Source organism: Centroberyx gerrardi, chromosome 16, assembly GCF_048128805.1.
Source record: "Centroberyx gerrardi isolate f3 chromosome 16, fCenGer3.hap1.cur.20231027, whole genome shotgun sequence".
NCBI lineage: Eukaryota > Metazoa > Chordata > Actinopteri > Beryciformes > Berycidae > Centroberyx > Centroberyx gerrardi.
In genome coordinates this window covers 6,076,224-6,098,390 of record NC_136012.1, presented here as the reverse complement: position 1 = coordinate 6,098,390, position 22,167 = coordinate 6,076,224, and the positions used below count along the sequence as shown (strand labels likewise).

The following is a 22,167-nucleotide window of genomic DNA, read 5'->3' as shown; positions in this document are numbered from 1 at the left end:
ATAAAACACTACCAACATAGCACAGTTGTGGGCTATTAGGGCCTGAAGTGTAACATACTACCAGCATAGTGGGCTATTAGGAATTAAAGTGTCATGACATAATGCTGGTGGTTGCATTTTCCTTTATCTTGGTGGTTGAGAACTCAAAACTCATGAAACAACAGGAACAATCTACAAATTTTGAAGTCAATCTCCTCTTCGAAAACTAAGCAATTCACTAACTTTCATTAACTTTGGACTCAACAAAGTTTGAGAAATTCTCATGAAGCCATATCATGTGAATTTAGTTTAAGAGCAGTTGGAAATCGACTAAAAATAATGATAATAGATAGAAATAATGGCTTACTGGTGTACTGGAAAGTTAAAACAGGCCATAAAATGAATCTGCAGTAATAAATTGTTCCAGCCAGTTGAGGGTTTTTTTGCCTGGACAATCAATTTTTGGATGAAGTTGCTAGCCATGCTATGCTGCCATGGCCTTCCTGAGTCAGTGTAATGCAGAGTGGGATGCAGTGTGTGTGTGTGTGTGTGTGTGTGTGTGTGTGTGTGTGTAGGTATATTGACACAGGGGTGTCTGGGTGAGTAATGGGGTCGTAGCAGAGTTTAGATGGCTTCTATCCTCCTTCCTATCCAATGCCGGAGAAGGTCATCACTCATACGGACAGGGAGAGGGAGAGAGAGCGGAAGAAAGAGGGAGAAAGTGTGTGACAGTGCTCGTCCAGGCAGCAAAGAGAGAGAGAGTGCTGGCGAGGAGTGTGTGGGTGTGTGCGCACAGGAGAGAGCATGATCGAGAGAGAGAGAGACGGGACAAAGAAAAGAGGGTGGAGGGAGGGAGAAAGAGATATAAAGAGGGAGATGGAGGGAGATAGAGAATGTGTGTGTGTGTGTTCAGGCATGCAGGAGGAAAAGAGAGAGAGAAAAAAGGGATGGAGCAAGAGAGACAGACGAGTATTCCCTCTTTTGGGATGTGGCAACTGCGGCCTAACAACTCTCTGACATCCATGTATTTTTCACGTTTTCGGATGCAATTTTAATCCGCCGCCTTGGTTCCCAGCGCCGTGACAAATGTTCTACACATGAGAGCGATTGTCAGCTGTCAGCGGAGCAGCTACAAGGGCTCCGAGCCAAAACACAACACACACTGCAATATGTGACATCACCGAGTCCGCCAACCAAGCTGGAAGGAGGTTACAGTGCGTTTTCACCCGTCTGTCTGTCTGTTAGCAAGAGATCTTACATGTAACAAACGGATTTGGCTGAAATCTGCTGGACAGATCGCCCTCTGCCCCAAGGATCAGTTGATTCGATTTTGGTGGTGATCCGGATCTGGGATTTCCGCCATTAGACCATTTTCAGCCATAACTATAATGCTGCGTTCATGTGCCTGGCGGGAAAGTTCGACATCCGGGTCTTCCAAGTCGGCTGCTAAATCAAACCAAGACTAATGATAAGCAAACTTAAACTGTTACGGAGGCTGCAGCTTTGCAATTTGAACAATTGTTCAGCTTTGCCGGAGGTTTGCGCTCTGCCAAGTGTCTTCTACTAAATGTTGTTTTACTAAAGGGGTGAACAGACTGGTTTCCACTACAGCTGGGCTGAAAACCACCAGCTCAGCTGGAAAATACATTCTGGTAGATTCCTGCAAAGTGACCCATCTGTAAAATTCCCTAAATTCCATAATATTCCAAGAGTTCCAGGACCAGTAGGAACCCTGAAAATATTTAGGCTTCTAGCAATCCAGCCACGGCTTTCTGCGTCAACGGTTCGGTCCGCCGACCGCAGCTTCATCTCGGTTTGAGTCTCTCCTCAGTCTCAAATCCCCGAGTCCTGCGGCTGCCAACATGATAGACTGCCATGCTATCAATCCAGCTAATTCTCCTCCCCACCTCTCCTGTCTATTACCTGCTGAAAACCACAAAGGATGGCAAATTAATAACCTGCTCTGAATTACCGCTCATTTATAGTCTGGACCCTGGTTGCTCTAGCTATGAATGGGGACCCAAAAGTGGGTCTCCGGTAGAGTAAAATATGTCCTCAAGATGGGGGACATTATTCATAATACACCACTCAGGCTTAAATCCAGAGTGTGTGTGCCCACTTGGGACGCTCTCGACAAAGAAGGAGAGCTCGACAAACTGACAGTGACTGACAGTGAGGAAATGCCACAGTTTGTTTTGTATTGGAAACAAGTGAAATCATCTGGCAGATTTTCTCAATTGCTTTACGAAAAATAAGATTTTAAGACTGAATACTGTAGTGAGTTGGGTTTTTTGCAGTGCAGTAGGGTTGCTATTGGTTGAAGATGCCTGACTGGAAAGAACTTGACTGGTAGCACTATTAACATGTGAAATAATCTTATGCCTGGAATGTCTCCTCTTTACCCGGATATTGAAAAACAGCCAATAGACAGATCTGATGAGATCCAGTCTGTTAAGGCAGTTAACACTTTAACCTCACTGCTAGCTGACAGCATATGGCAGTTAATGATATGATACACCAGTATTTTATGTATTTTGAGGCAATCGTTTACGTTTGGACTTCTTTTTTTATAGAAACACTGGAGTAAAACAGACTTGAGTTATGATGGGTAAAAAAAAGTTCTAAAAAATGTATTTTCCTGGCCAAACTCAAGAACATAATATGTGATCAAAATTTAGATGGTCAAGTTATTGTTTTTTATTCAAGTCGTTGAAGTTGTGTGGGTTGATAGGTGAAAGGGCGGTAATTCCTATGTTCACCATCGGCGTCACGTCATTAATTACAACATGTATGTCCACATGCTCTGTGTGGCATGGCTCAGATTAGCATGTCCACATCCAGACAAATTTGCCCCTGCTTTTACACATATGAATAAAAGGAAGTTATATAAATCTCTGAGTGCTCAAGAGGAGTTAGGAGTTGTCAAGATGTATTAAAGATGTTCATATGGAACATGGATATAGCAGGTTTGAATATAGAAGTCTGGATAATAGTTTAGGTGTCCATCGAACCAAAGAGCTCAAATGTCAAACAGGCAATTACTATGTTGGACAGCATTCAGCAGAAAGTCGGCAAGGTGACGCTAGCAGATTTGAGGCTGTGATGCCTTATCACAGGCTGTCAAATACAGCCAAACAAAATACACAATCCATAGCTTTAATTAAAATATAATTTATTAAGTTACGAATAAGATTGGAAATCCCCATAAACAGGAAGAAATCTTCAGTTCTCATTGCGAGGATGTGACATTTTGAGGTTCTTTACTGTAAACAATCTCTGTACCAATAGGCATAATTTTTCAGCACCCAGCCCTGCAGACATTCATATGGACATAATGCAGCCAAAATCTTTAGAATCCCAACAAAGACAGTGGGGAGTGTTCCTGGTAAAGACTAGCCGTGATAGTTAGGCCCGTCCCAGTCTCGGGGGGCGGAGTCTTGCGTCGTCAGCCGCTCCCTCCTCGACGGGCCATCCATCAAGCGCTTCAGCGTGTCCGACGTGCCCGGCCGCAACCAGGGGTCCGTGGCGAGGGTTTCCACGGAGCCGCGGTGGTTTGGATGGTGAAGAGAGACCCGGGGAGGGGCGGAGTCGTCCTCGTCGTCGGACAGATCCACTGCTCCTGGAGAGCCAGACAATTTAAGTCAAGTTATCCAATATTTTGAAGCTTTCGGATACCTTTCAATACGCTGTGATGCCTTGAAATCTGTACTGATACAGAAAATAATGGTGATGTTATTCTTTTTCTTACTAGAACCAAAAGTTTCCATGGTCATTTAAATGTTGGGTGAATTTAATGACCCGTGGGCCCTTGAAATTGAGACAATAAACATTTACTTAATTCCTGAAAAAAGTACTTTTTGCTGATGCGTGTTTTTTGTCCAGCAACATTGGAATGACAAAATCTAACCACCAGCAACATCGAATCCTGCGTGTCGTACCAGCTGTGCTGCCATGACGACTGAGAGCCATCAGTCTTCCTGTCCTCCTCCCCTCTCCACTCGGCTCCGCCTCCCGCCTCCGCCTGCTCCCTGATTGGTGGGAGTAGCTATCTGGATGGCCAATGGGCTCCCTGGAGGCAGCCCGTTCCTGAACCAACCAGGAGACACCGGACAAGACGAACAGTTGGAAGAGACATTTTGTTTCCTCAAATAATCAGAAAATTCAGCTGTACAGAAACATTTTGTTTCATATTTGTTTAATTTGTTCTTATCCAGAGAAGTGTCTTGCTCAAGGACAGGACAGGACACATGGCTGTTGAGGGGGATTGAACCTGTGCCCATTTAAGCCACGGGACAGTCTCTGAAGCGTCCAGATAAGAAAGCCCGGTCCGCTAGCTGAGGTGTGTGTGGTGTGGAGAGGAGAAGTACCTGGAGGGGTTGTGACTGTTTGGCCAGCCTCCTCCTCTCCCTGGCCGACAGCTGGGGGGTCTTCTGCCGCTCTGGGGTGGGGGGCACCGGAAAGGCATCGCCTAGGGGGTCTGAGGAACCAACACACAAACACACAGAACCAAAAACCAAAATTACCCCCAGGCACCACAACTAGACAAACTCACAGAGGAAATGCTGTACTGTGTGCTGTTTTCCCCACAGCGCTATCGCCACAAGAAGCAAAAGCAGGTCAGGCAGTCAGGACAGAGACACTCCACTCCTCTGTACTTATGTGCCATCAAACTTTACCGCCGTGTAAAGCACCTGAAAAAAATCATTATCTACAGATTATGTCTGTTCTTTATTGAGCAGGATAGAATTAATAAACCATGTTAAAGTTCTATCACTGTGAAAATATAACCTTAACTACGAATCTTCACACCTTACGCAGGGGAAACACTACACGATTTTTAGGTCGATTATAGCCATAATTTGGCCATCACAACAGATTTTCAAACTTGGACTAAGTTAATGCTAGTTTAGGACAGTCGCACAGAGGATCTTGTAGTGTGTGACTTTAATCTCTATACGCAATTATTTCAAACACGTTTGATTTTTCCAACTCGAGTCTATACAAGATGTGGCGTCCTCCTGTAGTGTGAGCTGGTCACCCGCTGAAATCTGAATGGAGACCGGCAACAGCAAATGGGATTTGTGTTACGGAGAAAAGAAAATACAGGATGTGTGGAAAGAAAATTGTTCAGCCAGATTGGATGGTTGCGTGGTGTGAAAACTGCACCTCTACGACGCCAGATGAAAAGATGACAGTAAAAATGCCTCTATGTAAAGATCTCCATCTCGGCGGTCTTACCGATGAAAGCGCTCTCTGACTCCAGCAGAAAACCTCTGGCAGATTCTCCCATCGCGCTCCTCTGGAACAAAAACAACACTCCCTTCAAAATCCTATTCTATTAGTTATATTAGATACATTACATATGACAGAAGTACAAGGCAAAGAACTAAAAACTGCAGTACAAGTGTTTGATTAAACCCAAGCGTATGGCATGTACGAGGATGTATAAAGGATGTGATGTAATAAGTTCTTCCTTTTCAACTCACCAGATAGTGATTTGGCTGAGGTGGGGACAGGTCTAAATAATCTGCAACACAAGGAGAAAGGTATTATCTTTCCTACCAAATGGTTTTATACACCCTCTGTTCAGGGTGATAGGTGGCTTGGCTGGGGCAGTAACTGATATAAATTAGTATCACCTGTTGAACAAAAAGCATGCATCTGCACAAAATATTTTTTGTTCATTGACACCCATGTATTTTTGAATTTATCCATTTTTGAGGAAGGTTACGCCACCAAAGAGAAAGTATACATCTTTCCTTGTAGAAGGTACTGACTAGTTAATTCACCTTTGTAGGACATTTTCCCCAATCCCCAAGTTCAACCCTTACTATTTTGGTACCAAACCACTAACTTGATTCTGATTTGAAAACCTAAGAGACATATAGAAATGGCCAAGTAGACCAAGGTCAGATTATTTTATTCTGTGTCCAATCAGTAATCTTGCTGTTACTGATACTCAGAGCTAGAAAAATTCAGTGGCTCACCAGGAGAGTTGATGTTGGAGGCTGACTGCTCCTCAACTCCTATTAGAGGTGTGTGTTTTATTGTAAGCCGTATGGCATGAACGGACACTTGCGCCAATTCTCTTGGATTTGGAATGAACTTGGTGCAGTGGTGTGAGTCACCTCGGTTCCTTTATTTTAATGTTTCTATGTGATACTATATGTTTTATGTTGTCATATGTGTTTTATACTTGCTGCAGCACAAATCGCCCATCTGGGACAATAAAATTGACTTGACTTGACTTGACTAGAGGTGTGTGTGGTAAATAGGAAAACTGTTCTACTAAATGAAATATCTCTTTAAGACTACTAATACAGGGTGTTTGCAAATTTCACCAAGTTAAATTTAAGATTTTGTGGGACATTTTTAATGCCAGTTAGAATGAAATATAAGACCATTTTCACAACTGAAATAAATGTGAAAATGAAAATAACAGTGGACCTACGACTGGACTGATTTCTCACAGGAAAAACAGCACACCAAGAGAAACCGCAAAACATTGTTAAGACCTCTAAAACTGAATTCAAGGTGTACAATGCTTTTGTTGAAAAGTGAAACTGTGCTTCCACCAGCCATGCCTTTGGCAGATAACCAACCATCATTTGGAGGTCCTATTCTATTCTAAAAATTTAGTTGGCTGGTGAAATAGTGTGAGTAGGTGGTAGATTTTGTAATGTACCAACACACAAAGTTAACTTCCTGCTCTGATATATTAAAGATATTTGATATTCCTTAGTTAAAGCTACTTAAGAGGAAACGTAGGGGAAAATGAACTTGCTTGTTGTGAAGGAATTCTTCCACAGTGAAATATTAAAACTATTTAAGGGGATAAACAGTGAATTATCTATTGGTGCAGTGAGCTCTGACCGTCCTGGGCGGTCGTCCTCTGGCTGCTGAACTGGCGATACGGTTCCCTGTAGTCCCGCCTCCTCCTGCTGGCCACGCCCACTTCCTCATGCTTGGCAACCTCACAGGAACCTGCCCTGGACTCACCGTCTGACACAAGCACACAGACACATCAGTCACACATTTAATGCGAGACAGTAATGGCTCCTGTAAATGCTGAGCTGAGAAACAAGGCCTGATAAGATGGCTTCTGTGAGATAAGTACTCTGAGGATAATCTCCCATTATAAATGAATGGCAGCTGGATGTACAAAAGAACTGAAAAAGCACCTGATGTTCGTTTGAGTTGTACATTCACAGCTGATGTTCTTATCTAGAATTACTTACAATTACTGAGTAAGTAGGAGTTCAATGTCTTGCACAAGGACACTTTGACAGGCCATACATTGCAAAAGATGATCTTAACAAGTCACTTACTCTCATATTAAGTCTAAAATCTTATTTTTCTTGTTTCCACTGTGGTTTTTACTTATTTTCTAGAAACAAGTGTCAATATCTTGAAACAAGAGAATGAAGCAGATTACTCCCCTAGTATCAAGAGACACTTGATTCAAGATAATTCTTGGAACAAATGATTTGCATTGGAATTAAGTGCAATTATCTCACCCCACTGGTAGATTTTTTCACTTTTTAGACTCAATACTGGACTAAATGATTTGCTAAGATGGATGTTTTTTGCAATGTATAACTGTTGATGGGTGCACTGGCTGTTGGGGGGATTGAACCTATGACCTTTTGGCTACAAGGCAGTTCCTCCGTAACCATTTGGCCACATTGGCGTTTTCTGTTCTTACTCAACGAGCTGCTGTCTGTCAGCCTCACCGGTGTGTTTGAGCTGCAGGGAGTCGTGGATTCGCAGCAGGTTTCGGGGCTCTGCGCTTCTGGAGTTGGGCCTTCGGACCGGAGCCTGGAGCCGCAGCCTGGCCATGTCGAACACATCCACTAGTGGCCGCTCCTGATGTCTGGACACACACACGCAATTTTACACACGTAATTATCATCAACCATTCCCCTGGCACGGCAGAATCCTTAGACCTCCCACTAACCTACAGCCTGGGAGGATAAGATGACTCTTGGCCTACAGTACAATCTGACACTTAATTAGGGAGGAAATTTATCATGCAATAAAATGTTGAAAAGTGTGGAGTCAGATGTATAACATGACTATATTGTACCTTTTTTATGGGTACTTCATCAGTACTGACTGATTTAGCTGTACAAGACTACTGTAATATCAGCTACTGTATATTTGTACATTTGTGTCCATATGATGTATGCTGATAGTTGCTGGACAATATAACATTCAACTAAGCCATATTGCACTATGGTTGAAGATTATTCTTCAAATACGTGAAATGACAGTGGGTCTACAGTAAGGCACATTGGATCAAAAATGGTAGATGTTATGTTTTTAATATGAGTGATGCATGTGTCAGGGTCTTACCTGTCACTCAGAGGCGAGTCTAGCTCCTCCCAGTCGGCCTGCAGCAGACGACCCTCCAGTCGCTGCTGCTCACTGCGGAGCTGCCGACGCAACGCTGACAGCTCGCTGAACACGTCGCGCTGGTCCTCTGGAAGCATGCAAAACACACACACACACACACAGAGTCAAACACCGGAGACACACCGATACTGTGGTTTCACTGCTGATACGGATTCCCAGTGCTAAACTTGAAGTACCAGCTGATACCAAGTGTTGACCTGATCCATTATGTCAGTGGTCTCCAATCATGGTCCAAAAGGGCCCAGGGTGTGTGTGTGTGTGTGTGTGTGTGTATACCTGCCGCTCGGAGCTGGTTCCTACAGGCAGGGACAGGGGGAGACTGGAGCCCAGACAGAGAGCGCTCCTTAAAGAGGAAAAGAAAAGAAAAAGAAAAGAGAAGGAATGAGTACAAAATGAGAAAACATTTTTTCAACCTTTATTTACCCAGGGAAGCTTTGTTGAACAAACATCCTCTTTTAAAGAAAGAAAGCAAGCAAGCAAGCTCTGTGCGTCTGTGTGTGTGTGACTCACAGACAGGGGGGCAATAGAGTGTTGGCTGTCGGCAGTGGGGGGTCTGGGGGTGTAGCGGGGTAGGCCGTGTCTCCTCTGCAGGGTGGGGATTGGAGGGGAGGGCTCCCTGTGGACCTAAAGACACAGCCATCCATTCAGTACCACACAGTCTTAGGCACAGGTTTGAAGCTATGGCTAACCCTCTGGCAGCCATATTGGAGAACCACAGCCCTGGCCAACAACAGCTGAAAACAGATAATTACATTTCTAAACTTACGACTTACAGCTGCCTCAACAGTCTCAAACAGATACAATTTCTGTGCTGTTTTTGGTTGGGAACTGATATTTTCCCACTGATACGTCTGATTAATTTTGTGTTTAGATATGTCAGCTTGTTAGTTTGCTAACCATAGTTTCTGGTACCTTGCCGTTATTGTCCTTGCTAATGTGGCTAGTACCTTGTAGTAGCTAGTCGTTGCATTTTAACATTAGTTTCTTTACAATAAGCTTGCTGGCTAGTTAGTTAGCTAACAAAAAACAAAAACCAACCAAAAGTTAACTGACTTTTCTCAAGCAGACTCTTCTCGAGTGCACTGTTGGAGTAGAGGCTAGGGCTAAAGGTACAAGGGACTCCGAAGCCTCTATTGAGATTTGAAACATTCTATCAAACACTTGTTGCGGCCTTGCTAGGGTTACTCGTAATGACGTTGCTACGTTACAGTGCGGAGGTGGTGCTTGCTGAGCGGCTGAGGAGACGTCAGAGGGCTAACCTCCTCCAGACGAGCCTGCCTCTCCCTCTCGTACTGCCTCCTCAGCACCGCGTTCTCCTTCTCCTCCGCCTCCTTCTTCTTCCTCTCCGCCTCCTTCTTCCGCTGCTCAGCCAGCTGAATCAGCTCCTCGTTCTTGGCCTTTTGCTGAGAGAGGGAAGAGAGAAAGAAGCGACGGGGAAGGGAGAGATGGAGGAGAGGGATACGGGAGAGGTAGGAGAGGGAGAGAGGGAGGGAGATGGGAAAGAAATTGAGAAATTTGTCTTGACTTTTTGCGTTGTTGCATGGTATGGTAACCTTAACCAGAGCAACAAGAAGAGGCTTGGGAGCCTCGTTAGAGTGGCAAGTAATTACATGGGTGAATCTGGCCCAGCTTCTAGACAGTAAACAGTTCCTTAGCAAGGCCAGCACCACTCTGGGCTATCCTGATCATCTACGGTGGCACGGTGGCACAGTGGTAGCACTGTCGCCTCACAGCAAGAAGGTCCTGGGTTCGATTCCCGCCTGGGTCGCTGTTGGCACTGGGGGTATGTTCTCACCATGCCCTCGGTGCCTAGTGCCCAGGTGGGTTATCTCGTAAAAAGGGGCCTTTCTGTGTGGAGTTTGCATGTTCTCCCCGTGCTCACTTGGGGTTCCCTCCATATAACATCAATAAGAACCCCCCCCACTAAAAACATGCAAGGAGATCGTCGCCTGACCAGCGAGGGTCAAAAAGAAGTTGGTCCCCGGGCGCTGTAAGCTGCCCACCGCTCCTGGCCTGCCCCATGGAGGAAGGATGGGAGAAATGCGGAGGACAAATTTCACGGCGCCATTAAGCGTGTGTGTGTGCTGGCCGCCGTGCACGTGTGTGCATACGTTGATGGTTGCGTGTGACAAATAAAGACGGGGTTTGTCCGTCCTGTTTCGTACTAAAGGAGAACTTTGAGCCGACTACAAAGACTAAGAGATGTAAGGACTTCTTTGTTTTGATTTATCCATTTAAAATAATGCAAGTCCAACTCTGATGTGATCTTGTTTTGCAGTTGTGTTGTTTTTAATGTGACTGTGGCAACTTGTTTGATGTGTTTGTATTTTTACTTTTTACCTGGCTGTGAACTGAATTTCCCCCAGTAGGACAGTAAAGATTTGAATTGAAAAACACTACTCATTGTTTTCCAGACATTGCAGATTTGTACCTGATTGTACCTGACATTTGCCTGTAGACTAGTAATTTAATGGATACTTAGAGGCAAACTAGGCCCAAGTAAGATTATTTAATTCCACCCCAGAGTGCTACATTTCAAGAAGTAATTCTGTCTGTAGTTACTGACGCTGTGAGCTGGGTAAGACGACAGCAGATCCCAGGTCAGGTCATCATCAATAGTGACCAGGAACACAGCAGCAACCACAGTAACATTCCAGTATAAATAAATAAGAATAAACACATCCCTGCACATTAAAGTTTGACTCCTCCTGATCTTCTAAGAGAGATGCATGCTGAAACATCAAAACTGCTCTGCCAGTCCAAAAGTAAACCGTGTTTTGTTTTTTTTAACCCCTTGTTCCTCGGCTCAGCGGTTTAGCTCCACACCTCCATCTCCTTGCGTTTCTTCCTCTCCTGCTCCTCCTCGTACTCCCTCTGGATGCGAGCCCTCTGCTCCGCCAGCCTCTTCTCCTCCTTCTCCTCCTCCATTCTCGTCCGCTCCCTCTCCTCAGCCTTCTTACGACATTTCTCTTCTATCTGCAAACAAATCCACGTTAATGCAAAACCCTGTTAACCAAAAATAAAACCCCATTAACCAAACACCAACACATCTTTTAACTGGCTGGTAAAACCCAAATTCACCTGCCACTTTCACTATTCTACCAGCAGCCAAATAGATTTTTAGAACAAAACAGAACCTTCAAATGATGAGGTTGGTTACTTGGTGAAGGTGCTGCTAGAGTAGTCTAACTTACTAGCATTTGGCTGGTAGCAGTTTTCCACGTTTGCTGGTCTTTGTCTAATTAACTGTAAAATAATTCTTATAAACAAACCGTACTCAACAAAGAAATAATTGAGTTCTTATTGTGATGAGCAGGATTTGACGCAAAGAAAGCTCTTCTCCTAAACTCAAAAAGAACTCATAAAAAACTGCGGACACAGGGGCTCAGGGCCTGTCATAGTTGTCATAGTGGGCCAGAGGCACCGACACCTGCTGTGTGAAGCAGTACCTGCTGCTTGAGGTAGGCTTTGTACTTGTCCTGCTCCTGGAGCTGCTGTGGGCTGGGCTGGTTGGCAAACACATTGCCTCTGGCAAACTGGGGGGTTTGCACATGGGTGAAACCTACACAGAGAAGGGAACATGAACAACTTCCACTGAGAGTTGGACACCGTTTGTGAACTTTCCTGTGACAATGTCTGTGACAAAGGTCATGGAGCAGTAGCTAAGAAAATAATGACTATCTGAGAAGATGTAGCACTGATCTACTATCCAATTACTGCTATGCTGTTGTAGTATTGTTCATTTCTCTGTTGGGAGTCCAACATGGAGTTTTGTTGGCCTGAACAAGCTCCGGGACTTAATGGAGCTAGCTGTGCCAGTCTTCACATTAATAGAGCTGATTATTTGGTTGTAACTGATGTGTTTGTTTTGTTTGTCTTTTATTTTACAGTGCTTTGTCACTTTGTATGTCAAGTATGAAATATCCTTCTCGTTATTCTTAGTCCAAAGGTCCTCCTTTTCAAACTTAAACACTATAAAATGTGACATCCTATCAAGGTTCCATCCATAAGACTAGGCACTGTACGGATTTTCCTCTGCAACTTTCACTAACAGTGGTGCAGTGGTGCTTGGGGGTAATCTCAGTTTTGGCCCCACATCTGTCCCCGTTTGTTTACCCCAGTTTTGGTTCTAGTGCAGGCTGCAACGCTAAAAATGTCCTTATGGCCAACTGCTGCTAGGTGCATGGAGAGGGAACATGGCTACAGTACCAGAGACCCTGTCGCTGGGGTCGGGGAGTTCCGCCCGGCGGGCCGTTACGGCAGCCGTGGCTCTCCTCTGCCACTGCTCTGGGTTGCTGTAGGCCTCCTCGTTCAGCTTGTGCATCTGGTTGAGGTCAGCTGGCCACAGGAAAGGGAAGTCAAAATTAAATCAGTCGCAGACACAAGAGTACGTGTGGTGATTTGCTTGTAGATAAAAGAAAGAAGAAACACTAAAAACAAGCTGATTCTGCTAGTCTCCATGAAGTTGAGCATAGTTGAGCAAGTGTTAAGCAACACTTAGCACTCTAGATGCATTCATTCATGCCAGGATAGGTGTCCTAATAAACATATTTTAAAACTGAGACAGGGACTTGAAATGATACCAGGTCCCACTGCTGAAACTAAACCTGCCTCCCATTGCTACAGGACTACCTAGAGGAAAGGGATTCCCTCTCTTTTCCCTTCCATCTTTGAAGACTCTTACACACAAAAGCTGCCATTCAGTTTCTTTTCCCCAGTTCAGCTTTGTCTTTGTCATGTTGATTTTCATTTGAGTTGAAATGTGTCCCTTAGGCTTTACCTCACCTGCACAACAACATCATTTTCCCTCTCTTCTTTGTGCCTTGTCATTTATATATACAAATAATTAGGAATCTGTGGGACCTACTGATGAGGTTTCCGGTGCTGTCTCGGAGCGGGGCCCCTCCGCCGCCTCGGCCCCAGGGCTGGTGGTTCTTCATGTCGGCCTCCAGCTGGGCCTCCAAGCGCTCCCTCTCCTCCCTCTCCAGACGCCGGCGCTCCTGTCGCTCCTGGATCTACATCAAGAGGTAGAGCACAGCACCGCTTCAACACAATGGACTACACAATACTCTGCTGGTACACAAGAGCACAGGCTGCTTGTTTCATACACAAATATATAATGCAAATGCTAACACTACCCTACAAATCCAAACAGCAGTATTAACTGCTTGAATAGCGAAACTTGAGAAAAATGACCTGAGGGTTTAACAAGTCCCACCAAAAATATTGTTGACACAGAAGTGGACTGTAAATAATTTAGCAACATTTATGGCTCTGATTTTTAGTTATGAAATCTAAATCCATTAATGACCCTTGACAAACAAAAAAACAGAGTAGTTCCTGCTGTTTGCATTTGTAGGGCAGAATATGAATGTAATTCTGTAATTAGTAATTCTAATTAACTCTAACCCATCATTTTGAAAGAGTTAGAAAGTGCTAAACAAAGTTGTAAACAATATTAAATATCAACCCACTAAGTAAATAAATAATAATATAAAGTCGGACATGAGCTAAAAAACAGGGCTAAAAAGAACAAAAAAAAACAAAAAAAAAACAGGTAAATACAAAAGGAGCATACAGACTATTGTTGCATAAATCAACACGAGAAAGAAAACTTTTGGCCTTTACAGGTAATATGTAAGAGGTGAGACCTGCACTACCTTTGATTGACACTTCACTAGACAAATGGTATGAGAAAGGGAGGGAGACGACACATGACTGTCAGAGGTTGGGACTGGGAACGGTCACTACTAGCCTAAAGTGTGCTGCTCAGTTAGGAATACCCCTAAAAACATATTGATTTGCATGTTCGTCATTTAGCCGACACTCCAGAGTGACTTGTATTGACCTCAACAGTAGACTTCAATTCCTACATCACAAACATTACAAGCAACCAAAACTAAAGCAGTCAAGAGTCACAGCCACCTGACAAAAGATTCCTGTGAGGCTTGAATGCTCATCTGTGATAGAGAAATGCTAGGGACAGACATAAGCGCTGAGGAGGAGAGGATTTTAGTGTAGAGTAGATGAGGAAGATATGGGAGAGGGGATGGGATTGAGGAGGAGAGCGGGAGACATGAAGTATCTCACAAACACACTCTACTGCGGCTCTATCCACATGTTACTGAGGATCTATTGGGGTCTAACTGGACTCGCTCACACTATTCTATTCAGGCTTATCTGGATCTATTTTACCTGTTGGTAAAGCTCGCTCCCCTCTCTCCTGGAGTCTTCCTGCCAACATATCACAGACTGGGATGCAGTGAATGAGTCTCCACTAAAGACTTAATACACTATCAGCTACCAGTTTACCTCAAAACAGTTGCTACAGTGCCATCTTCACCTAAACAATACCTGTCCATAAGTAGTGCTGCTCACACTTGACAATTTTTGTTAACTTAGGGTAATTTCAAGGATAAAATGTGTGAATGGTATGTATCACCTGAATGTACACCAACTCCAATGTACACAACACTCCAAACAGTGTTAAATGAGATTCAGAAAAAAACTCTGAAAATGTAAAAATCGAGTTAAATGGTTCTTCCTCTGTGGTATTATTATGATGTTCCCTCTGATTTTATGCAACAGTGGTATTTAGAGGTAAAATTTGTTTTAGCTCTACATCCATCCATAACAGCACTAATTGGAAACATCAGCCATATACTTGCTGGATAGTTTATCATTATAAAACAGTTACTTCTAAACAGCAGGACTACAGTTCTTGGTGTTTTGGAGGGAAATTGGTTGAAATTCTACTGGCATGCTAATGTCTCTTCTCTATCAGTGGTGGTAGTGTAGTTGTGGTGAATGAATCTAGGAGAAGACAGCGCTTCTAGATGAAGATTCATAGTGAGTCTGACCTACCTGCTGCTTGAGAGCTTCTTTATAGCTCAGCATTCTCTCCCGGATGGGTCTGGATCTCTCTGAAGGGAACATCCCGGCTCCTGGGTCCACGGCAGCAGCCTCGCCGCCGGGCCTGCCCGGAGAGCTGCAGAATGAACACTCGTCAAATCTGGGCGTCACCACTTTGAGCCCTCTGTCCGGGATGGGAAATGACCACCAGCCATTAACCAGCTGTAGATTAAATTGGCCCCAATGCATTAATGTAGATGACATTTAGACATGTCCCAATTTATCCTCTGCTCTGCACACACTGACATCTGAGAGCTGTCTGATATTTTTGGGAATGTTGTCACAATTCTCTGACATGTCTGTGATTGGATAATAATAAGCCATGTCTCCAGTTTTAAGCATGCATTTACAAAAGCAATTGCATGTCTGTGATTCAATAATTATTGTCCATCACAGTACTTTTCCATTTCATCACATTTTTGCCGCCAACAGAATGAAATAAAATTTCTAATATTGTCATAGTACAGAATTTCTACTCGTCACAGTCATCATTAACTAAATTTAAACGAGCGTTCACGCATGAGCATTTTTGTCAATTTCATTAGGATCTTAACACTGGTCCTATTCTATTCCAAAAATCGCTATGGCTGGTTTAACAGTGGTTGCCAAATTTTGGGGAGCTACAAAGTAAGATCTATTCATTACTGTTTCACTAAAATGAGTCAACTTACCTAAAACACTTATATGTTTATACTATATTTACACCTATATAATAGGATAGAGCAGGCTCTCCAACTGATGATTAGTCACCTGTCCAATTGGCTGGTATAGCAGACTAACTTAGCAGCATTTGGATGGTGGCTGGTAGTAATTTCCACCCTGCTAGCCAAGCCTGAGCATTGAGAGTGAAGAGTAGACATTTACTGCATTGGAGGTTCAGGGAGGCTGCTTCCACTGTGCTGACTGTGGGGGCTGTGGTTACCCAGCTGGCTGGGGAGGGCTCCCCCTGGTGGCACATTCCAGTAGGACACGGGAAGGCCAGCACCAGGCACAGGCAGCTGGCCATCTGAGTAGAAAATAAAAACAACACATACAAATTATGGTGAATACAGTAATTCCAATTCTATCAGCCTTTATGAGAACTTGACATTTTCCACCTTATCCCCTGCACCGTCAAATCCCATGTGATAGAGGAGACCAGTGCTTACAGTAGGGCATGCTTGGATCCAGCAGGTTTCTGGTGCCGTAGTAGTGCTGGGCCTCACCGTACGGGTTCCTGTAGGCCTCGGGTAGCGTCGAAGGGGGGTGGGGAGGGAACAAGGGGATTCTGGAGACACAAAGTTTCAGTAGAACATCAAGCTGTTCATTAGAAAACTGCACAGTTTGCATTTTCAGATCCAAGACTTTCTCTAGGTCTTACTTTCTGGACTGTATTTTTGGTATGTGTTCAATATGAACACATAGTGACAGTCAACTAGGCCATATCACTCTATAGCTAAGGTTCATTTTTCACAACAATTAATATTACAATGTCAAATGACAGTGGGTCAACCAACTATCATCAACTATGTATCAGGAATCAACTATATTTTTCCATACTTTTCCAGGCTATTTGTGCAGATCCATGCGAGAGTTAAAAGTTGAACCGGTGGCGTACCTGGGAGTGTCCATGGCTCTGGGGAAGGCCGGGGCGGCAGGCTGGCTGTAGGGCGAGAGACCTCCCCCTCCCCCCAGGCCCAGGGCAGAGCTGTACTCCAGTAGAGGGGACTGGAAGGCCACATGGGGCTGCTCAGGGGGAGGCCTCTCTCCGTCCCCCACGCCGAGATTCTCATCGCTGTGTCGACCGCCGGACGACTCGCCCTCTGGTGCTGGAGGCTCCACAATCTGAGGAGCTTTCCTCCTGCTCAGTCCAAACTGCCTGATTCGGTCTGGCTGTATTGTGGATAGAAAGACAGTTGACAGACAGTAATACAAATAGATACTTTATTAATCCCTGAGGGATACCTGAGGTGTCATCAGCATACACTAAAAATCCCTTCTACCTCTCTCGCTCTCTCTCATTTTATTTCAAAAGAGCACAGTGCTCAGCAAACCTTCCCTGGAGAAATGAAGGTTACAGTGAAATGAAGGCTTTATCTTTGAGAAGCAGAAATATCAACTGTCAAATGAATGCTTTATAAAAATGTGTATCTTAGTCAAGACCCCACAATCAAACTAGACTGACTGACTAGACTGTCTGCTCCAATAGCCACTTTGGCAGGTACCCAACCATCATTTGGGGGTCCTATTCTATAAATCTAGATGGCTGGTAAAATACTGAAAGTAGCTGCCGATGTGGGGATTTGTACGAGCCCCACTGTGGCCTTTACTCAAATAACGCAAGTCCCTGGCCTGAAGCAAACTAAATGAAGGTTGGTTGTAAGTTGCCGGCTGACCTGCTTCTCAGGGTCAGTCGCTCCTGTGGCAGCAACTCTCAGCTCCAAATCCTTCTCCCTGCACCAAGGACACAAACACACTGTTGTTTTGCAGGGTTTTACACATCAGAACATATTTCACACTTATATTTGAGGTATTTAACTGACGCTGTCATCCACGGCGATGTACAATGAGTGAGCAGGTAGGGGTTTTGTCTTGCTCAGTGACACTTGGACAGGACACATGGCTCTTGCGGAGATGAAAAAGCATGAGCTAACTGCCTAAAATGTACATGACATAAGTGTTGTTGAAGATGGAAAGACAAGGATTACTGAAGGCCCACCTCTTCTTGTTCCTGTGCTGCTCGGCTATCTGCTCTTGCAGCTCCTGCCTGTAGCGTTCCTTCCTTCTCTGTGAGGCCTCCTCTGCATCAGCATCTCCTGGGAGAGGAGAGACACCGTTTAGACAGAGACCATCATCGTTTTGCACAATTTCAACAAAAAGCAGTCACCACTTTCACAAATATCACAATTTTCTTTCATTGAAGAGTTCATTTCCAAACTGCTATTATTTTTGATTTTGTGCTCATTCATTTTGTAGATGCCAATGAAATGGTAGACCTTTCACGTTTGGAAACAAACTCTTCAGTTGTGAATAAAGAAAGAAAGTGCATCTAACCAATCATAAGGCCAGTGGCAAACTCAGCTTCATCCTTATTCGTCGGTGCCCTGGATCTCCTGCCTCCTCTGGCGCCCCCTGCTGGATTCTCCCTCCTCTCCCTGGGAAAAACCAAACAAAGGATCAGTAAGGATAAACATCATCAACTCAAGTACATTTATTTATAGAATGCTTCTGACATGCAGGTTGGTCACAAACTGCTTTACAGAGCAACAAAGGACAAAACTACAGATAAAAACAAGAGAGAACACCACAAATTTTATGGCGCCAGACCCTGTGTGAAAGTGTGTGTATCTATGTGTGTACATGTGATGTGTGTGTGATTATGAGAGAAAAGGGGAAAGGAATGACTGGTAAGGTGGGAGTTTTCAGATGCTCGTAGTACCTTTCATGACTTGGTCCATAACGATTTGGATCTACAAAGTCGTCAGAGGGCTCAACTTGTCTGTCTGCAAGTCTTCTCAAATCCCTGGAGACAAGTGGGATTGTATGCACATGTTTATTTTCCATCAGGTATTTACCATACACAAGCAAACCTTTACACTTGGGGGAGCAGAGAGAATGTACGGATCTATCGGTCAAGATTCCCAACAGCCCTGTGTCCACCAAGCTCCTTTGTTTTAGCTATAAAGCAATAAGCAATAGTGCCTTTTTCCATTGAACATAAGGACAAAAAGAAACCAGCGCTGTGAAGAAGAGGTTTCTGTTGGACACACAACCTAATCCCTGAGAGCAAACAACTTCTCCCAGCTACCTGACATCAGTCGTCTTGGATAGTCTCTTCTCAAACTCTGGGTGTCTGAGCCTCCTGCCCTCCATCAGCTCCAGCTCCTCTTCGGTGTAGGCCTCCTCCTCTGACTCCTGGTCCACCGGCCTCCCCAGCCTGCCTCGGTGTCTGGGAGACAGCGACGACGCCTCCTCCTCCTCAGGGTAGGAGGTCTTGCCCCCGGCCAAGCGCAGCGCCCTGTGCACCCCCCTCCTGCCCTCCGTCAGAGTGGCTGCATCCCTTCTGGAGGGGGGCCCCTGTTTGGGGATACGAGGGCTGCGCTGGCCTTCGGGGAGGAGTTGCAGGGGAGGGGGATGAGGACCGAGGTGCTCCTGGGAGAGGAGACATGGTTTTAAGAGGCACTCTGCTCAAAAACCAGGGTAGGAACATCTACAGTTTGTTTTGTTTTCTTTGGTCCAAACCGTAGTTGTCTGCGCTAACAAAGCACGACACTGCCATCTAGCATTTCGGTGGTCTACGCGCAGAATCACCAGCGCAGAACTATAAATGCTCACACTTCGACGCAGAACAATAAATCGTATTGTATGATTTCCTGATGATAGCTACTGCAGCCGAAATGTGTTGGTTTTTAACATCAAAGTCTATCCGAGAGCAGCTGAATTATTTATTCCTTTCAAGTTTGTCTGCTCTAGCATCCATTTTGGCAGGTAACCAGTTATCATGAGGAGGTCCAGTTATATTCTATTAATCAAGTTGACTAGTAAAATAGTCAAAGTACCTGGTCAAGTTTGTGATTTACCAGCCATGGTGTCAGATTTAGTAAAAAGTTAGTCTCCCTGTTCTGTCAAAACACAACTTTCAAATCAATCGACATCCAATATAATATAATTATAATGCAACATTTACCTTGACGGGCCTCCTGTCGGCGAGGGGAACTGATGGTCCGGGCTCAACAGTGTCAAGGCGTTTTTTCTGTAATCCACAATGTTGCTTTCTTGATTGATACATTGTGCATATTACCTTTCCAAGAACACAGCCTCAACAAAAAAGCAACATTAATTTCATGACCAGGCTAAAGCTGGAATACAAAGCTCAAAGGAACCATTGTCTGTATGTCAATATTGGACTGCAAACACTGCACACGCTGCTCTCATCATTACATTCAACATGGTTCAGTGGTTCCTCTGGACTCGTTTAGTAGTGGTGCATCACCTCATCAAGAACATTACAACCACTAGTAGAGAATTACAGTATCATTTAGCTTGACGTCCCTCTAAAACAAAAAGTACCATCATCCTAATGTTTAGAATTCATGTGTTTATTATGATTATGTATCCAAAGAGCGTTTTAGCACTGCGGCCTGCACTGCAACCAGACCTGGGACTAAAACTCAAATTACCTCTGAGCACGCCTGCTACAGCAAATCACACAGGGAACACGGGTGAGTGTGTGTCAGTCACCTGAGCCATGTAGCGCCTGTAGTCCATACGGAGCTCGTGCTGCAGCCTCTGCTTCTTCCTCTCATAGTCCACACCGAGAGGCAGACCCACACCGTAACTCTCCTCTGGCAAAAACACAAGCATCAATATTTAATAAGAGACATGAGGTGAAGAGTTTCAGGCCAAAACAAGACATCTGCCATTTAAAAAAGACAGCACCTGCCCTGACAAAATGATTGCTGGCATGGAAGTAAAGCACATCATGAGCTTCAATTAAAGTAGGACATGAGACCTTTGGTTACAAAATAGTTTTAACGGATAGAATCGTCATAAAACGCATGATTTCTTGTCCATAAGGTGCAGTCATATTGCTTGCTAGGAGGGGGGTGAAACACTTTCATGTACTGTACCTTTCCCCTGTGCTGTAGACTGAGAAGGAGGGATGTTCTCCTTAATGGTGGCCTCATAGACTCTGTGGGGTTTGGCCTGTCAGACAAACACAGAGGAACAACGTCATCACAGAAACACACACACACACCATAGAGGGAGATCTGCAGGAAGATCTGGAATGGATCTAACCCTCCTAAGCTTACATTTCCAAACAAATTCTTCAAAGGGCCAAATATTAAACTCAAACTTTTCAGCTCATATCACCCAAAAATGAAGTGACGCCTTATCTTGACCCATCTTAACACACAGAATGGTGAATTTGGACACTAAATGATGATTTTGTATTTCCCCTTTTTGGCCTGTTTAAGCATTAGATGAAGACTAGGCTTTAAACATTCATTATTTCACAAGAAAAATGCATCACTCACAAGGATTAAGAACATAATACATTTGCATATTAGAAATATACTTTCAGATTCCATAAACTATCTTGTGATCCCCATCCCCAACAAAAAACACACCAACACCCTGGAGGGAGCTGAGCCCCAGGTTGACACCCAATGAGTTAACAGTCATCATTCCAACACACCCTTATTTCCATGTAAGGAGGGTCTTGTTCCAAACTGGCTTTATCCTCTGCCACTCTCGCCTTCCGTTCCCTGATGAAGTTCTCCAGCTCATCATCCATCTCCATTTGGTAACGTTATACAACCCAACTGGGAACAAGAAATGGCATACTCACTTTGTCACGAAGATATGAGTTACAGACATACTACATTGTGACCAATAATGATTTTTGGCTTTAATATCTATTAATATAATTGTTGAGTAGGGAAGATAAGGGACAATATCTGACATATGTGTCAGTGATGATTCAATGATTTTTGTGGTATTTTCTTTTTATCCAAAATGATGAATCATTCTGAGTCTAAAACTCACATATATTCTGTGATTTTCATTTGAATTGTTTCTTCTCTTCCTTCTCAAAGGTCTACTGTACAGAAAATGTGAGAACTTTACACTTTAACTTATGTTATTGTCCAAAATCTGTTAGTTTTTTGTGCATAACTTGTGCATTATCAGTAGACAATAACAAGGTGGTAACTAGCTAGGGAAATCAGCTCATTCGGCTAGTGTAGTTTTGAGTTGTAATGACAAGCTGCATACTCCTGGCCCTCAACATGATTGGGCACCACTTCACTGACAGTAACGTTAGGCCTATGCTACAGAGATGCTTGCCATAAACCTCTGAATTCAAACAACCTGCAGTCA

The 22,167-nt window shown here is 44.1% G+C and overlaps 1 protein-coding gene across 2 annotated transcripts; it reads right to left on the bottom strand.

The window, feature by feature from the left end:
• Positions 1-3,134: 3,134 nt before the first annotated feature.
• Positions 3,135-21,583, bottom strand: LOC139923426 (centrosome and spindle pole-associated protein 1-like). Of its 2 annotated transcripts, none has more exons than XM_078289163.1 (28): positions 21,485-21,583; positions 20,916-20,991; positions 20,527-20,630; positions 19,973-20,038; positions 19,094-19,437; positions 18,725-18,808; positions 18,340-18,440; positions 18,005-18,101; positions 17,682-17,739; positions 16,904-17,178; positions 16,455-16,573; positions 16,171-16,312; positions 15,259-15,382; positions 13,262-13,409; positions 12,604-12,732; positions 11,844-11,956; positions 11,221-11,370; positions 9,603-9,797; positions 8,905-9,018; positions 8,671-8,737; positions 8,335-8,461; positions 7,713-7,852; positions 6,853-6,981; positions 5,466-5,506; positions 5,218-5,278; positions 4,347-4,456; positions 3,918-4,065; positions 3,135-3,598 (listed from the first exon to the last, which is right to left on the bottom strand). In XM_078289163.1, exons 1-28 carry the CDS (start codon positions 21,581-21,583, stop codon positions 3,372-3,374), a joined length of 3,588 nt encoding a protein of 1,195 aa, XP_078145289.1. In that variant the 3' UTR covers positions 3,135-3,371. The 2 variants fall into 2 exon arrangements, with proteins under 2 accessions (XP_078145289.1, XP_078145290.1); XM_078289164.1 differs by having other exon boundaries at positions 9,654-9,797.
• Positions 21,584-22,167: the final 584 nt, after the last annotated feature.